Below are 18,682 nucleotides of genomic sequence, written 5' to 3'. Positions count from 1 at the left end.
TGTCTTCATGCATACAATGTGTTAAGGCAGGAAGAAACCATATTCACATGATCGTATAGATAAGTAATGGGTAACCTAAGAATACAGAGTTGATTTAAAAACACATATAATTTATGAGCGTTTTTGCCACATAAGAGATATCTTTTGTTTTTGGTAGAGTTTACAGTAAATTGACAGTTTCCAACAAAGAGTGTGATGAACTCCTCCTAAGTGCAGCAGTTTTGCTTTACATCACCAGACTGCTTACCTCACACCTTCATATACCTTAAATGATAAATAATGTAGTAAAACTGGAGAAGAAACTTGCCTGTAACTGGAATTACTCCATGTTTAGGATAATCTGGATCAACTATGTGGATTTAGGAAATTGGAGAGATCAAGCATTCTGAGATTTGAAGATGATTGCATATAGTGTAATACTTTTCTGGTTAGAAGTATTAATAAAATCCAGAGACCACTATCGCAACAAGAAAGTACTTCAATATAAGGAGATGGGGGAAACATTACCACTCTCCAGATGTAACTCATAAAAACAGAGAGCAACAATGCACTGCACTATATTTAAATAAAATGAACACAAATGTCTTAAAGGCACAGTACGTTTTTACTCCCCTTGCTTTTATTTGTTTTAATTTTCTTTTTTCCCTCTCCTTTAATTGCCATTTGAAGGCCATGATCCCCCTTATTTTGCATGGTTTTTGCATCACCACTGTTATGTGTCTATCTTGCCTGTGAAAAAATGCTCAGTGCTATATTTACATGTGGGGGTGGTGCAGTGGTTAGCACTGTTGCCTCACACCTCTGGGACCAGGGTTTGAGTCTCTGTGTGTGCAGTTTGCATGTTTTCCCCTGTGGTCCAGAGACATGCTAAAGTGAGTTTGCCTTGTAGTGGGTTGGTGCCCTATCCTGGGTTGTTCCCAGGCTCTGGACCCCCCAAAATGGATGGATATATTTACATGTTGTAGGGTGTTTTCTGGGGTTCTGATCTTTCGGCAGTGTTTGCAGTGGTTCCCCGGTACGTGGATAGCACTGTAGCATTACACCGCAGCTGTTCGTTCCTTTCTCCAATGCGTGTGGAGTTTGTATGCTCTTGCTGTGTTTGTGTGGATTTCTTACTGGTTTCCAATCACACTGCAAGGAAAGCATATTTGCATATATTTCTAAATATATGAAACATGTGAATGTCTCGGTATTATAAGCTACAATATACCCATTTTTTATTTCATCCATCCATTTTTATAGTGCTTGTACAGGGTCAACTTGGAGCCTGATTCTACATTAGTAATTTAGAATGAAATAGAATTTAGTGATCATTGTCGACACACCACAGCAAAATGCGCCCTCTGCATTTAACCCATATGTGACAATGTGACATAGCAGGGGGCAGCTAATTCACTGCTTGGGGGTGTGACCTTGCTCGGGGAACCTCAGTGGTGACTTGCTGGTGGGGTATTCAAACCTGCAATCTTTCAGTTCCAAGTGTGCTTCCCTAACCATTAAGCCACCACTGCCACATAACAATATATATGTTGTAATATATGTCGTACACAATATAATATCTGCAAAATTGTATTTTAATAGGAATCAGTATATGGCCTTAATAACAGATTATAGTTGATCAATAAAAATAATCACGCAAACCTCAAAGCCATGTAGCCATTCAGTTTAGCTCCAGTAGTTCAACGACGCAAGGACGTAGGTTCAAATCCCACACAAATTTCTAACCTTTTTCTCACATATTAGACAGTATTTTATTTTATAGCGATTTCCGAAATATTCTTGATATTGGAATCGAGTGTGCTACACCGTCAGCAAGATGACAAAAGCATGGGACCGTGTTAAAGACTTTTTGTGGGTGTTAATAACTTACTTCCCGTTTGGAAAGGAGATAAAATGTCAGTTCAAAACTTAACATAGGCGGAAAACAAATTCTCAGTAAAAACGGGTCGGCGCTTTGAATGATCGCAGAATAAATACATCTAGAAAAAACAGCCACAGCTGCGTATAACGATCACGCAGCCATATGCAGAGTGACGGTATGATCATTCAGATGATCTGCACCACCAAAGTACCCAACCGCATGGACGCTACAGCGATCTGTGAATGACAGTTGGTTTTCTGAACAGAAACAGTGATCGCGGTATAGCGCAACATTAATACCGCGCATCTATACCATACAGAACGGCACCACCACCAGCACCCTCCACCCAGCATGTTAGGGGTGGGGCAAGGCGGGGAGGTGTCAATTATGGCGCAAGGTTACTCTACCGTTTCTTATTATTTGTAGTCCTTTTCGACGTGGAGTGGACTACAATTCCCGTCGGTTCGAGTTCCGCCCCCCCCCAGAAGCGAAGGCAACTGGGCAACCGCGCGGCGGCCATGATGCCTTTTCTCGGATTCCGTCAACTTATTTATTTTTCATTCAGGATTGAAAAAAAAGGAGAAGCTGAGCAAACATGGTGATTTCGACATCGTGCCAGCAATCAGGAGCGCCACTGGCTCGATGCTGTTAGATGCCGCGCGGTTAGCGCTCGGATCAAAACTAGTTTTATGTTTACCCGAGTGACAATGAAAACAATAGTTAGCCGTACTAGTTAGTAGCTGCACCTTCTGACAAACTCCCGTGCATTTACGCCCGCAAGCATGCCCGCTCGGCCTCTGCGGAACTCTAACGTGGTGGCGAATTAGCTAGCGCTCCGGGCGTCTAGGATCTCGAAAGGTGGCTTTTTTGGGGAACCGATCGTGACTATCTGGTTGGTTTTGGACGCCGCCGACCTACCTCGTCTTGGCCGAGCATGCTTCGGGGAGTATACTGAAAGACGGGAGAGCGACAAAGAGTGATCGGCCGAAGTGGGGCGACGGGACGGACCCAGGCAACGGATTCGGTTGACCGGGGAGGGGGGCATTTTCGGCACAACGGGCTGCAGCGCACGATGTTCGGCGGAGCTGATGCATGCCAGGGTACGGTGTGAGCCGGCCGAGTGAACGCCAGGCTGCCTGCCGCCCCACAGCATGCGAGGCTGGTGAAGACGGCAGCACGGGCAGAGCACAGGCTAGCGCACCACACCGCTTTTCAACACATTTCTAATGCGCACCCAAGGACTATGCGACTCGGCACCAAAAGGTTGGTAATGCAGGTTTTACAATTGCATTCGTAGGTATTGCAAGTGATATTTCAATAATTGCACGAATAAATTTAGCTCCGTAGGTAGGTAGCTTAGAGCAGCCTGCGGGTTGCATGAATAGGGGGATGCAAGTAGGAATATGAGGGAATAAGGCTGTGAAGTGATGCATAATAAGGATAAGGATTTACCTTCTCTATATTGTAAGAAGGACTCTGCAAGTCGTTAATTGTTTTAAAGACCACATTCGGTTGCCGATTTGCATTTAGATATCGTAGCAGGCCACAGTAAGCGATTGGATTGGTTTGCGATTCAGGAGGAAATTTGTATTTTTATTTATTTTTTTGTTTTTTTAATTTTTGCTGGAGTCATGATCTGTCCGTGACTCTTTCGTATGGATGGATGGATGGATGTAGAGGAGGATGCACAATAGGCGTCTCCAAATTGGCCAGCGAGTGGCTGACACGATGGTCTGGCCGGGGTGCCTTTTAAATCCCGAAAGATGCCTTTTGGAGGCCAGGCACATGTGTGCTGGGCCTGAGATAATGTGAATGGCCTTCAGTCTGCCAGTGTCTTGCAGCCCCCCTCTCCCGTCTGTCTGTCTCTGCCTGGCTTTGTCTATACTCCTTGGCCTATCCCTCCCACTTCAGCTCTTTTTAAATGCTATTCAGCTTTTACATTTATTCTCTCTCCCTCTCTCTCTCTCTCTCTCTCTCTCTCTCTCTCTACCATGAGATGTAAACAGGTTTGACATAGTATTTGCTGTCATGCCTGCCTAGCACATTCCTTGAAGCTTCTGTCTCAAAGTCTCAGAACTGCTGATTATTTCAATGCAAAAATGTAGTTTAATTTCGAAGCAGGCATTAGGTTTGTTTAACAGATTTCATTCCCTTTATTGGGGTTGAAATGAGGTCTGTAATAAATGAGGAAACTTAATAGTAAGTGATTTATGGGTCTGGATGTGGTACATGGTTGAGATGGATGTCGTTCTGTGAGCCCTTTGCTCATACCGGCAGCACCTTTATCATCTTTCGGGGTCTGAACATTAAATTTGGCAGTCTGCACCCAGCCCTGCACTAAAATGAGTACTGATGCCAAGGAAATATGAATTGGCTTTTCCCTTTCTCGTTGCCAGTGGTGACAGTTGGTAAATGTTTTCTGTTAAAGCTTGAAAGCATAGGATGTAATCGTTAGCGATTTTTGATTGTGAAGGTCCTGTTTGTTTGGGGATTTCAAGGTAAATAGACAGGATAAAACATGGGCAGTATGTTGTAGTCTTAGATGTTTCCAGAACAGGACAGATCGGTCCATCACCTCCACCTATAACCTGAGCTGGCATTGCTCGTCATGTATGACCGAAAGGCATGTGAGTATATGCAGGCATACCTGACCAGTACAGCAGCATTACAGTGCTAAGGGCTGCTTTAAAAAAAAAAATCTTAAATGTGTTTCATTGCAAAAGTATGTAAGTGTGTGCTGTAGTTCAGCTGGGATGTATTATGCAGTAACTTATTGTTAGCTAATTCTCTGACGTTGGTGTGTGTGCCTGTTTGTCTCTGTATGTATACATGTATGATTAGTCAAAGTTTGTAGTTACCTACGCATCTTTAATAACATTTTTAAGTGTAATCAAATCAACTCCAGCCAAAAATAGTTACTGTAGAACATTCGGTAGATTTTCTTGGAGCTGTGAGCAGAATGATTAAGGTGGCATGTTGGGGTGAATTCGCACTGTTTGCAGTGTGCTGTGTGTTTTTTAGGTGGGTGTGTGTATAAATGATGCCCGTTTGATGTCTGTTCATGTTGCATGTCAGTGATTGTTAGCAGGGGGTGTGTGAGGTAGGTGAAGGAGCTCCTCTGGTTGCATTGGTCAGTGGTTTTCAGAAGCGCGGTCCTGACCCCTTGGCTGGCCGTGTGCAGTTTGAAAGGGATCTGCGGGATTTATTTGGAAATAACTAAAATGCAGTGTGCCTCTGAGTTGCAGTGAATTCTGTTTTCCAGTTGAAGCAATTAACTGTATAAAGGTGTGTGTGGTGTTACTGTCAGAAGTACAGATGCATTAGTTTAAGACTTTCTGCGATTTTCTAGTTGAGCTAATCCTGTTTGTTATGGGTGGCTGTACTGGTGAGCTAAACATTTCTAAGCCGTTTCGGTTTCTTTTCTGAAGTCATAGCTGTTGCAGTGGCCTCCCCTTGTGGTGCTCTGGGTATCCCCTGGTGGGAAAGCAGCTGAGAGGCACTCGGAGGGCCCTGACTCATTCTATTGGGTGGCTAACACGGCTGGATTCCTCTGCTCCTTTTCGCTCTGCTGGGATGCCTTCCCTTGGGTTGGGTGCCTGCAGGGCTGTGGGTGGAACTGGGCGAGTGGCACTGCGTGTCCCGATGAGACTGAATCCCGCAGCGCCTGCACTGGGAAGTGGGAGGCTGCTGCTAGGCCCGTTCTGGAGGAGCTGCACACCAGGCGTCCTTATCACGGGGGCTGTGTGTTGATGTGCAGACCCATGATGGCACTAATTGGCCCCTTAAACTGTCAAGCTGGAATTTCAGGTCTCAATTTGCACATAATGGTAAACCTATAAACATTCTGAGTAAACTGTCTTTCTGTAGCAGCGTAATCGAAAATAACTCCGTATCTGCTAGTTTCTCCAACTCGATGACCTGAAAAATTCCAGTTGACTGCAATCAGTTTATAGACCTAGAATTCAAACCTTTCTGAATAAGTTTGTCCAACTGTGAACCGTAAACATAATCAGAGAAGTTTTATGTCAGGTATTTCTAAAGGCATTTTTGACTTCATTTGCTTGTATCTATAAAATCTGCATGACTGCGTAACACATGTCCTGCTTCTTAGAGGTAATGTGAAGCCAAGAGTGGAGCATGACATTCATTCTTGGTTGTTTTCCAGCCGTGCCTTTTCAATATTCGCTTATTGGATTGGCTCCAGATGATCAAAAACCACACAATGCCAGCACATTATAGGGTATTCATGCACTTTCGTGTGATAAGGGCTATTCTGAATCAGATAAGCTGAATTCAGTTTTGGACTGTCACATGAGTGTAATAAGTGATTTGTCCACTGAATTACTCTAGATGTCATCACTAGGAACACATCTAATCCTAATTGCCATTGATTGACACCATCTGGTTATATATTTATGAAATGCAGTTTCATTTCAAGTGTTAACATGAAGCACGCATATACTGATGTTTCATTTCATGCAAAATACTTTAATGTAGCTTGTGGGAGCGATTCTGGACCTGATGCCAGTCAGTTGCAGGACACGCACCATGCATGCATGCTCACACATTTTGGGCAATTTTATACATTTTACTAATTGCATGTTTTTAAACTGTGTGGGGAAATGCAGAAATGCACAGGGAGAGCATGCAAACTCCAGAGACTCAAACGCATCAGGGGTGGGATTCAGCCCCCACTGTGCTACCCTATAGGCAAAATTTGTGTGACAGTGAGTCTCCTTTTCTATGTATGGTTCACTGTAATGGTAGAATGCAACTTGATGTTGATGAGAAACTGATACCACTTATTGACCACTGGCTTGTTTTAAATTTCGGGGACTGATTCTGTACTCTGTGTGGAATATTGTTTTAGGATATTAATGTGAAATCCAGTGCTGTTTTTCATCTATAGGTTATTGAGGAGAGAGTTAGATAAGATTTACTCAAACCCTTTATTTTTTTTGTTTTGATGTGCTGGTGTTCACGTTATAAAGTATTTATTGAAAGAGATGCTTTGCTTATATAGACACGCTTTTTACGTACAGTGTGTTTATTTTCCAGGGAGATTTGTTCCGTGGCAAGTAGTTGCAAGGTGCCTAGGTGTCATGGGCTCTAGGGAACTAAGTAGGGCTATTATCTCAGTCAAAACTAATCAATTAACAGATCAGCTGGGCTCAAAACGAGCATCAGGGCTGGGTCAAGTGTTGGGACAGGCTATTGTAGGCTTATAAGTGTGTGGTTAAACTCCTAAGTGACCAATACTTCAATAATCACAGAACAGTTTCACAATATTGCTGAGTGTGTAGCTATGGTGATAGAATATCACATATGAGAAGTATCCAGAATGAACCATTGTGCAATACAAAGACTTAGTTATATCCTGGAAATAGGTTGCGTTAAGCATGAGATCTTGCATGTCCGGTAAGCATAATTGGGTGGCATGGTTAAGGCATTTTAATCTGATGAAGTGTTGAGTGAAATTACTCTACCTAATTTGTCTAGGCCATTTATAGTTTAGAAAATGATGCAGTTTCCCTCTTGATGTTAGGGAATTTGGTCTTGTGGTAGTGAGTGAGGTGTCAGTCTGGATGTGGTACATAAGCCACATGGTTGAGGTGGATGTGGTTCTGTGAGCTCCTTGCTCATGCCAGCAGAACCTTGGTCATCTTTCAAGGTATGAACATTAAGGATTAGGGCTGGGCGGCACCTCGCAATCATGAAATACCAGACGGATTGTTTTTGAACTACTTTGGATGCTTTGGCATGAAGACGGCTTCAGGGACCTCATCAGTTATGTTAACCTGGACGTTGTCATTTTCTCTACGTGACAGTTGTTACGTTTATAAGCTGTATAAGGGATGGGGAAAGGCTTCAGATCATTGTAACTGTAATTTAAGAAACAATTTATTAAACATGGATAGATGAGTAGTAATGAAAAAAGTAAACCGTGTTGCACGGAAAATACTAAGGTTCCCTGTTATCCAAGACATTAAATTCATGTCAAGCAAGCAAATTTTCCTCCGCTTTCTTACCAAAGACATGCAGTTAGACTAATTAGTGTCTCTAAATCACTCGTAGTCTGTGATTGTGCTTGTCTGTGTGTGTTCCCTGTGATGGATTGGTATCCCATCCGGGGGGTACCTCAGCCTCATGCCTGCTGATGCCTGGCATAGGCTCCTGGTTCCCCTGTGACTCTGACCAGCAGAAGATGGGCGAATGGATGGAAATACTTGTGTGTGTGTGTGTGTGTGTGTGTGTGTGTGTGTGTGTGTGTGTGTGTGTTCTGTTTTACTGTGTCTCTATATGTCTGGCCTTGTTCTCCTGGGCACCTGACAGTAACATTAGCTTAGGGCTTATTGTTGCAGTAATGCTGTAACGTTTGTGGCTGCCATTGACAATCCTCAGTTTTTCCTTATTTTGCTGTAATGTATTTTGTGATGAAAGTTCTATGATGTGCAGCAACCAGGTGTGAAGCTGGTTACGGATGCGCGTATTTCATGCATATCCCATCGTGGAGATGCTGGCCGTGTGGAGTGAATGCCATGCTTGTCAGATGCTCAGCTGCTCTGATCCTGCTCTGCACGACCAGCACCCTGCATCTCTCCACATCCACGTCCCTGTCCACTCTGGTGGGGGTGGGGGGGGGGGCAAAGCTTTCTTAGATTTTCATTGTGGCTCTTGATTTAAATTATTTATTTATGAAGATTTGAACAATATCCCTATTTTGTTGAGATTCCTATTTATTCAATGGCTTATGGTTGTTCTATTAAACTATTACTTTGGATGTGAAATAGGTCACATCCCGCTTGAGTTGCAACACTAATGAAAAACTGTAACTGTCTGTTTAATCTCCACCATGTCTCATTTAATATTTTTTTTTTATCTGACAGATTTGCCTGTTTAGGTTCTGTTGTAAGTTTACTTTTAGCCAACAGTAATTTGCTTATTGGTAGTGCTGCACCTGTAGACATGCAAGGAGGTGCTTACAGGAACATTGTGTTGCAGGGGTTCTTTCAAGCTGAACTGCATGTTTGCAGCCCTGTGAAGGATTTCACAGCGCCTCTGCATTCAGTTGTACCCTGACTTTATTTCACAGGCAAATCGTACACATGCAGGGAAACTTCGCTCTTCAAAAGGAGAATATCACCCAGAGCTTTCATTCACAGGCTATACACCTAGATGCACTAGGTGGTCTTCTAAAATAACAAGTGAACACGATACTGCGGAACAAGTGACATTGCTGATATAACTGAAATCACTGAAACGCAGAGTATAAGGCAGTATGGAACACTATAGAATATGTTGTAGCAAAAGATAAAAACAAACAGATATTGCCAGGTGTCTGATGAATGACAGATAGCATATTTTAGAGATGGGGAAGATAGATAAGCATTCGAAAAGCTTGCTTTGCTACAAACGTAGGTGTGTTTATTCAGACGCAATTTAAATGTAATTATAGCTGGCGTTTATAAGTGCAGGTTGGCATATCAAAACCTCTTAACCTGTCTGCCGATGATTAAAGAAGAGTGAAGACTAGTTTTGCCTGCTAGTTTCATAGAAGTGCACCATTATTTGGCACCACCAATAAGCCAAATACTATGGATATGAGTCATTTAGGGAAAATAAACAATGTTTTGAGAGGCATAAATCAGTTCAGTTTGAGATATGCTTTCACAATAAAGTATACCGTTGGATAGATAATGAACTAAGGGAAGGAAAGATTTTTTTCTTTGTCAATTTAATGTTTTAAATGCAGGTGAGAAGCTGTTCTGTTAAACTGCAGCAATCAAGACTGATTTTATTTTGTGGTTCAGCCCTCGTCCCCCCCCCCCCAATACCTCCAAATGAGTAGAACTGTACCATCGTTATAAATAAATTTGACATTGATGTATGTTAGCTTTGCTGCGAAGGATCTGACACATTACTTACCAGGGATGGGTATCGAGAACCGGTACTGAATTGATACCGGTTCTGGACTGGGTCATACCATTAATTGTGCTTTTCTCCTGCACCTAGTACTGTACTTTATGCAACTGTAATTTTCACATCACTAGTCAGCTACGTTAAAATCAGGCTTTTTATTTTAAATTCCGTACGGACATTATAGTTTGCTTCGTTAAAACATTATTATTAGTTAGCTAGCTTTGCAATTTTACTTATTATTCCTTTATGCAGTGTTCCCCCTACCATTGTATTAGGGGGGCGTCAACTTGAAGGTCAAGTTAATTTTATTAAAAAAAAATTTCTGTATAGCTCCAGATCACAACAGAAGTCATTTAAGGTTATCTTTCCTATAGAACATGGGCATTTTATTAAACAAACTAAATATTCTTATATTATGTATCTTATTTACACAACAGCTTGTCATTTTTATCACTACACAGTTGCGTGTTTACAATTCTCCTGTGCTCTCTGTGTCGCGCATAGCGGAGCTCCGCCTCGATGCACCTGCACACAGAGGTGACCACACTCCCAGCACCGGACAGAGAGCACATGTCGGGAAATATGTCGCGTCAACCACCTGAAAAGCAGACAAAAATATCGTTTTTCTTTTTACTGCTGTCCTTAAAAGAAACACATGAACACTGAATCCTGTTGGTGTCCATCTGCCCCCCCCCCCCCCACCCCAAGATTTAACCCTAGGGGAAATACTGTTTATGAATGATCTAATATAGGTTCTGAAAAAAGTTTAAAGTTTACCTCCACTGCTTTTGCATAAATGTTCTCTGAGACGATCATGATCATTTTCATCCTAGCTGTTTAAATCACTCCTGGACGGGTTTGTGAGAAATGTATGTTAATCCTTTTTGCTTTATAGATAGCCCAATAAATATTACAGAAAATAATAAGAAAATATTACACAAAATATTACCGTGATGCGGCAGTATATTATACAAAATATTTCTTGTCCCTGCAATCCTGATCTTGTCGGATCTGTTCTTCCAACTAGATCGTAATTAAAGTTTGGGTTTTTCATTTGTCCATTATTACTTTTATTTGTTTTGTTTTTGTTTACCTTGTTTATCCTTGTATTCTGAGTTTGCAGATGGTGGTTGTATGGTGTTTCAGGGGCAGGCTATTTGCATAACCAGCCGACAAACATGGCTTTTCAAGTCCCACCCCAAAGTGCCGAAGTACCAAAATAAGCACCCCAGTTTGGCACATTCGGTACTGGTATGCGACCGGTCAATGGAAATCAGGGGAAGAGGGAAGGTACCGAAAATACCGTACCATAAGTACTGTACCTGTTGCAGTGGAAAAGTGCCCTAAGATAGCTTCAGTTTTAAAATTCTAAACCTTCCCCTAATGAAGATGACTGCAGGCGTCATGATGTTTTAGGTGCATATTTATGTACGTAGTACTGATGAGTATCTAAGTATCGGCATCGGTAACCAGTGTTGGTATCAATAAAATCCTAGCGATACCCATCCCTATTACGTACTAATCATTTTGCGTGTTTTATTTATTTATTTAAAGTGTAATAGGTGTAATTTTCTATCGTTTTCCGATATTTGATAGTATTAGACACGTTTGAAAACTTGCATGACTAAAGTTGAGTCCCTGTAATACGTGTTGTGTGTAAGGTACATACTTTTTTAACTTGAGATTTGATTGATTTGAACTGAATCGATCACTGCACCGGCTCTTTTTCTGAATCTGTTACAAGCTCATATACACCGTTTGCTTCGGTTGACTATTTAATTCTGGTTTTGTTTTGCCTGCTGCTGGCTTGTCTGGTGCAGTGTTCTGGGTGAGGTCATTCGCTCAGCCCTGCATCAGAGTGTTTGTGTGTGTGTGTGTGTGTGTGTGTGTGACAGCCCTGCAGATTGGCATCAAGTACAAGCTTCCAGATGCCCAGAGGCTTGTTTTGAAACTTATTGAATTTTCTGAAAATATGTGGGTAGGAAGTGATCATAATTGTGACGAATACAGCTGTACCTCAAATCAGTTTTGATATCTGAATTAAAAGTTCGTATAAATGTTTATACACTTTAATAATAATGGTTTGGCAGAATAATTCCCCAGTACAGCTTGAAGGCATAATGGCACCAGGCTGCATCTGTATGAAGTTTCTTTCTTTCTTTTTTGTTTGGAAAAGAAATCTGGCTTTTAATTGGCTTACGTGACCTGGGGTGAGTTTCCCAAAGCCGCCTTAATGCTACAGCGTTCATAACATAGAACTTATGAACGACGTAGCGTTACAAAGGCTTCGGGAAACTCACCCTTGGCTGGTTTAGGGAAATATCTACTGGATTCTCGTACTGATCCACAGGTGACTTCACACAGTATCATATTCTCCGGGTTAGCCCTCATAGAACTCTCTTGACCCAGCATAAATCCAGATTTTTGTTTGTGTTTTAATTCATATATTTAACTTAACAAAGCTTGTGTCTATGAGCAGAGAGCACATTTTCTCTCTGCCAGCTTTTCCAAGCAGGGGATTCACTCTGCCTGCTTCATTGGACGGCATACGGCACTCGCACACCGCGTTTTGCAGTGCATTGTGGGGCGTCGTGAGCGATCTCCATGCGTGACGTGACACGTACTCCCGGCGAGTTACGAATATTGCTTAAACTTGCTGTAAATCGGGTGGAATACACTCCAGGGTGGAATTTGCGACAGCAGCAGGTATGTTTCTGGAAAGCCTCTGGTGATTGTGGAGATCTGTGTACTGCTCTCCTGCCGCCTGTGTGTGTGTTCACAGCAGCAGAGCAGTTCTGCACAGGCACTGTGCTGTTTGCTGTGCGTGCCAGATGCTGTGCCGCTAACAGTCTTCCCCCGCCCTTGTCTCCCTGTCCTCTCTCCTCATTCTCAGTTGACTGCAGAGGGGATGTCAGGCAGTAAGGCTCTGGGGGGGGCCCGGCGACGGCGGACCCGCTGCAGGCGCTGCCAGGCCTGCATGCGGACTGAGTGTGGGGAGTGCCATTTCTGCAAAGATATGAAGAAGTTCGGGGGACCCGGCCGCATGAAGCAGTCTTGCCTTCTCCGGCAGTGCACAGCGGTGAGTAGGAGGGTACCTGTGCTTCTCCGGCAGTGCACAGTGGTGATGGGGACGCTTGGGCTTCTCAAGCAGTGCACAGCAGTGACGTGTCAGGGGGGCTGGGTTTCTCCGGCAATGCACAGTGGTGGTGGTGGTGGTGGTGGGGGGGCACTTTGGCTTCTCCAGCAGTGCACGGTGGTGGGAGTCAACAGAACATGCAGGGTTTCTTGTGTACAGGTGAATGTTCTTCAGCCGGATGATCTGCTGCAGTGGACCTTCACTGGCATGTGGAGGCGTGGGTTGCCAGCACACTGGCACAGACAGACACAAATTAAATCACACTTTCATGTGCTGTGCAGCCAGTGCACACCTGATGTAATACAGCTGCACCTTAACTGTCCAGTGAAAGCTTCCAACACAGAAAACTGATTGCACAACCCCTACAAAACAGATCACGTGACTATGTGAACGTTGCAGAACTAGCTGTGCAGCTAACTGCTGCATATTTGTGTAATCAGAAAGCACTATCTAATAAATAATATAGTTTTAAATGGATTTCTCTATACTAAATTTATCTTTAAAATCCATTTGTTGTTGAAGTCAGTGTGGCAGATATTGAACCACTCTTAGCGTGAACATGCGCTCCACAGGTTCTGCAGTGAAGTGTGTTGGTGATATAGGTCATCACTGTGCACTATAAGGCTAAATTAAGCAGAAGCAGTGATAGTCTGGCTTTCTAGGGAAAAGCTGCAGCAGGATGTTTCCATCATGGGATCTTCTTTGAAAAGCAGTTTTGTGTGTCCAGTGGTGAGTTTGAGAATGGCAGGATTTCATGGTGGCATCTGCCCTCGGTGTGGCAGCTGCCCACGTACATTACATTTGGCTCTGTATATCAGGGTATAGGTCTTGACACCTATAACACACAAAGATGGTTATATTATATTTTTCATCAGCAGTACAGGCAGTTCTGTTCTGATGCGATAGATGCGTTTTTTTGTGTCATGTAGAATCATGCAAGGGCAGGTCTTATGGAAACAAGTTAGCTGGGTCAGATTAAGCAAAACCCAGTGAAACCACAAAGTACTTGGTAAGATCAAACTTGTCTTTTCTTTTACGCTCAACACCAGAATTTTTAATAATAAAACTATGATTTAAATCAATCTAGCATGTAGTGAAGTATTCTACTTTTTTCCCTTAACAAGTCATCCAACAATATAACCTATTACTAACCTGATCAAATTTTGCTAATTTTTTGTGATGTTTTTTTTCCGGACAACTTAATCTTTTTTTTTGGCAATTTCTTTAATTCAATCCTAACTGGGAGTTTCGTTTCAGTGCATAGTATAGACATTTGGGCTGGATTTCTGATTCAAATAGGTTTTTTGCTACAAATAATACTCATCGAGTATCATGTCTATGAAGTTCAGAACTTCAGAAGTTCAGTGCAAAACCTAAACATGACAGTAATGAACTCCCACATAAGCCAAGAAATTGTAAGTTTTGCACTTTGTACAAATTGGTGTTGAGCAGTATACTGGTTCATATTGAAAACCGTGTTTTAATTTTTCTTATGATATGAATTATTCTTATATCGCAATCCGCAGCTGGAAACTGTTTAAGGGGGACCGTTTTCACTGCCGCACCGCTAAAAATGTACCACCGAAAATGTAGTTGACGCTGGAGTTGAAAATGAGACACTGAGGTTGACAAAAAAATAGATTCTCAGATAGTAATCGATATTAAAAATTAGGATCTGATTACATTCTCATTTTCACCATTATTGATACCAACAGTGCAGTTTTCGCCTCATTCACCACACTTCACACAGGACCACTACAGCGCACCCATACACACACACACACACACACTTGTGCAGCCCCTCCCCTCCTCTCAATAGCCACTGAACGCATTCGTGTTGGTTAACACACACATACCAAGTTGGCCGAACATGACATATGCTGCAGTCGAAGGCACTTGGCAAGCTGCTTTAGTAAAAGAAAATGCAAAAGTGCTGTTTGGAAGTATTTTTCAGACGAGCATGGAAAGGCTAATGATGTCATAAAGCCTCTATGCAAATACTGCTACAAAGTTGTGGCGATGAAGTCAAGTAGCACATTAAACTTTGCAAGGCATCTTAAAGACCAACATCCCGGTCTTTGAGAAATTTCGTGAGGTCAGTAAAGCTCGCGTTCCAGCTGCACTGAACTATTAAACACTTGTCAAAATTGTTAACTTGACCGCACATCTTAACATTAGCCGTTTATCTATAAGCAGTTAGCCAACAAACATGTTAGCCATATATCGTCATTAAGGTAGCGGATAGGCGCAATGGCTAATAATATAGTTAACGTGGGATCAATTCAAAAACATAAAATAAAAATGTCCTGTAAAATGTGGTAAACGCCCAGTCATACTTTAAAAGAAAAATACCGTCGTATACCGTGAAACTGATAGAACTTTGAAAAATACCATGGTATAAATTTTTGGTCGTACCACCCAGCTCTAGTACAAATACACTATGTGTATTACGGATGAGTCAACATTGTCTAATATTGAAATTTTCAAGAATGTGCATGAAATCGTGAAACGTGAATAGTTAATGAGCTATTTTATATATTACCGATTTATTAATTATTTGTGCTTCATCCCGTTTCTAAGTTGGAACTTTGAAGTTTTTGCACGAGCTCTGCATGTGCTGGTAAAGACAGTCTTAATCATTTTTGTTATTGCGCACTAGTAATGTGGTGTGTTTTTATGAGAAATTTATCAGAAACTAGTGAGGCAAATTAGAGCTGATCACCAGAAGACATTTGTCTTTCGCTGCAAGGAAATATCTTGTATTTCACTGAAATGATATTGAGCAAAAACAGGTGATTTGTCGTCACTGCTTTGTGTCTGTTGGTACAACATCAGATATAAGAGAATTGAATTATGCTGCTGCTGTTAATTTTATATGTACATTTATACGTTCTGGAAATTCATGTTCTGTGAAATTCATTCTTAATTAAATTTTAATTCATCGTGACTTGTACCAGTAGACACTTTTTTGGCAAGAATATGAACTACTGACTTGCCTTTCCCAGGAAAAACTGAGAGACTTTTGGGAAATAAGTTTGGTTCAGCTCCTTTTTATTTGTTTTGTAAAAATTTAAAATGTCACAATGTGAATTTTCCAATATCATTCAGCTCTAGTTTCAAAGCTACTTTTTAATGTTATTCTGTTGCAGCAGTGAGTGACATCTCATTTTCTATGGAAATAAGATAGTAAGACAGGGAAATTGTTAGAATTGTGTTAACCTATGCCCCGGGCAGTTATTTATTAAATGTTACTGTATGCTACTCTACATGAACCGTCTATTCTCTTTAATTTGTTTCATTTATTCAAGCTAATTTTTAATATTTTACAGTATCATTTTGCAGCAGTTTATTACTTTGTATGGAAAGAAAAGTATTTCGATTCCCTACTCCATACACGTCCCTGGTTTGTGAGGACAGGGTTAATCGAATATTATTTGAGTGATGACTGACGAAATTCGACTTGTAATTCTGTCCGAAATGTCCATCCCTAATAGAATTCTAATGATCTTTGCTAGGAGGATCTTTCCCTTCTTCACCTGTCACATATGAGCAGAATTGCCTGTGTTCTTTTCATTAGGAGTACAGTTGAGTTCTGTTTAGCAAATGCTTAGAACGATCTTAAAACTACAGTAAGGTAAATATATTATAAATTCAGCTCTGCTTGTTTTAATCATAATGCCATGCATCGTGGTAAAGGCTATGCCCTGGCCTCTGTTCCTGGACTTAAGGTAAGACCACGGAGACTGTGGTAGTCCATTGGAATAGGAGCTCATTAACCCATCACACTGAATCCCGTAGCTGAATTATGCAACAGCAAGCTTCCCTCCAGTATTAAGAAGCAACAGAAGTGTCCATGTATAACCATGCCCTGTAGGGGCGGGCGCTACACCAGTGTCATAGTCATTGCTCGTGTGGTAGTGCGCCACCATAGGGATTTGCACTATACTATTAACACCGCGAGAAGTCTACAGCCTAATTATACGGTAGCCTATTTATAAAAAATAAAGCATTTTATTTTCTTCATCTTCAGTTGTAATCTGAATACTTGTCATTATATAGTACATGTAACCATTTGCCTTGTGTGGTTTTTCTGTGACATGGGTGTCGCGATAGCAAATTAACAAATTCAAAAGAAACAGATTTTGTGTAATTATACAAATTAAAAATAACCTGGTTACACACACACACACACACACACACGCACACACACGTATAGTAAGCAAATTAAAAAGTGAGATATATGCATGCATGCATGCCGCAGTCTTCATGCAAGGTGCATGGTAAAACTACCCAGTTAACACTAGAACCAAGAAGAACACTAGAACACTAGAAGCAAGGCCTACTTCAGTGTACCTTTTGTTTGAGCTAATGTGCCATTGTTGTTAATAACAGCAGCGAATCTAACGCCCTCAGCCAAAAAGCCACAGTGTTTCCTAACAGAACGGCTGCTCTGTCTTGAAACTAAAGCTTAAAAATTTCCAGACGCGGCATTTTATAAAATCGCCCATACCCACTGCAATTGCAATTGAAATGTGCTGCCTATATAACTAAATAGTTTATAATGTATTAGTTTATACAAAGGGACAGGACATACTAAGACTCGCAAGATTTGGAATAGAGTAATACCGTGATATAACACTGTTTCCGTCCAAAACGTGAAAAATACCATGATGATAATTCATATCGCCCACCCCTAGTGCCCTGTCTGTATGTAGGGTCCTGTGTGTCCTGGGGTGTAACACACTTCATTCTTCCTCTCCCCTCGGTAGCCTGTGCTGCCCCACACGGCCGTTTGTCTTTCCTGTGGCGAGGCAGGGAAGGAGGACACGGTGGAGACGGAAGAGGAGAAATTCAGCCTTTCACTTATGGAGTGCACCATCTGCAATGAGATCATCCACCCGGGGTGCCTGAAGGTAGTTCTCTCTCTGCCTGTGCTGTGCTGTGTGTATATGTTATGTGGGGTCTGTATTGGTAATGCATGTACTTACATGATTTATGTGTTCTAATACTAATTCCTAGTCCCAGTTGATAAACCACATTCAAACCTCACTGGCCATATTTGTAGATGGACTGTGGTCTAAACTAGGGGTTCCTTTTGATGACTGTGAACTGGTTTACCTCTCCAAGTTACTTGTGGATTGGACCAGTGTTGCAGTTGGAGGCTGTATTCATAAATGCAAAACAGTGGTTTCTTGCAGTCTTCTCTGCCTGAAGAACAGAAGATGTGCTGTTTCTGTTTGGTTGCCAAAGCAGCCCTGTTGCTTTTAAACAGGAGCTAGTAGAGCTGATTTTTAGATCAAGGAGACTAACAATAACTTGTGACACGTAACGCTGTGTCCTTTTAAGTTTGTATAGTGTGGCGTAACATAATGGGCAGTGTTACTGTGCTGTGTGTAAATAGGATCAAACTGTCATTTATAGATTAAGATGATCATATTGGGTAATATTTGATATTTGGGCAATAGTATTGGGTGATTTCTGGTTCAGCCGCTTAGGGCCTGTGATCAGATGGTTGCTGGTTCAAGTCCAATGGCTGACGGAATGATTTTTACCATTGGGCTCATGAGCAAGGCCTTTAATCCCAAGTTTCTCCAGGGACTGGCTGCTAAATCAAAATACAAAATCCTTCCTTCCTTCTTGCATTGAACATTTTTTTCTATAGTTTCCTGTTCAGTAGCAGCCCCTATGATTAGTTGAATGGTGTATGTGGAGATAAACAGCATTTGCTAAAGCATGACACAGTTTATGCTCAAACAAGACAGTCG

General features: G+C 41.8%; 1 protein-coding gene across 1 annotated transcript in view; it reads left to right on the top strand.

The window, feature by feature from the left end:
• The first annotated feature begins 2,366 nt into the window (after positions 1 to 2,366).
• zgc:158376 (uncharacterized protein LOC100101643 homolog) overlaps positions 2,367 to 18,682 on the top strand; it is a 39,480-nt gene continuing 23,164 nt past the window's right edge. Inside the window, exons 1-3 of the mRNA XM_048986853.1 lie at positions 2,367 to 3,124; positions 12,675 to 12,860; positions 17,687 to 17,830. Coding sequence (XP_048842810.1) covers positions 12,690 to 12,860; positions 17,687 to 17,830 — 315 coding nt within the window. The 5' untranslated portion in view covers positions 2,367 to 3,124; positions 12,675 to 12,689. The remainder of the gene's footprint in view (positions 3,125 to 12,674; positions 12,861 to 17,686; positions 17,831 to 18,682) is intronic.

Source organism: Brienomyrus brachyistius, chromosome 20 (genome assembly GCF_023856365.1).
Source record: "Brienomyrus brachyistius isolate T26 chromosome 20, BBRACH_0.4, whole genome shotgun sequence".
NCBI lineage: Eukaryota > Metazoa > Chordata > Actinopteri > Osteoglossiformes > Mormyridae > Brienomyrus > Brienomyrus brachyistius.
This window is presented reverse-complemented; position numbering and strand designations above follow the sequence as displayed.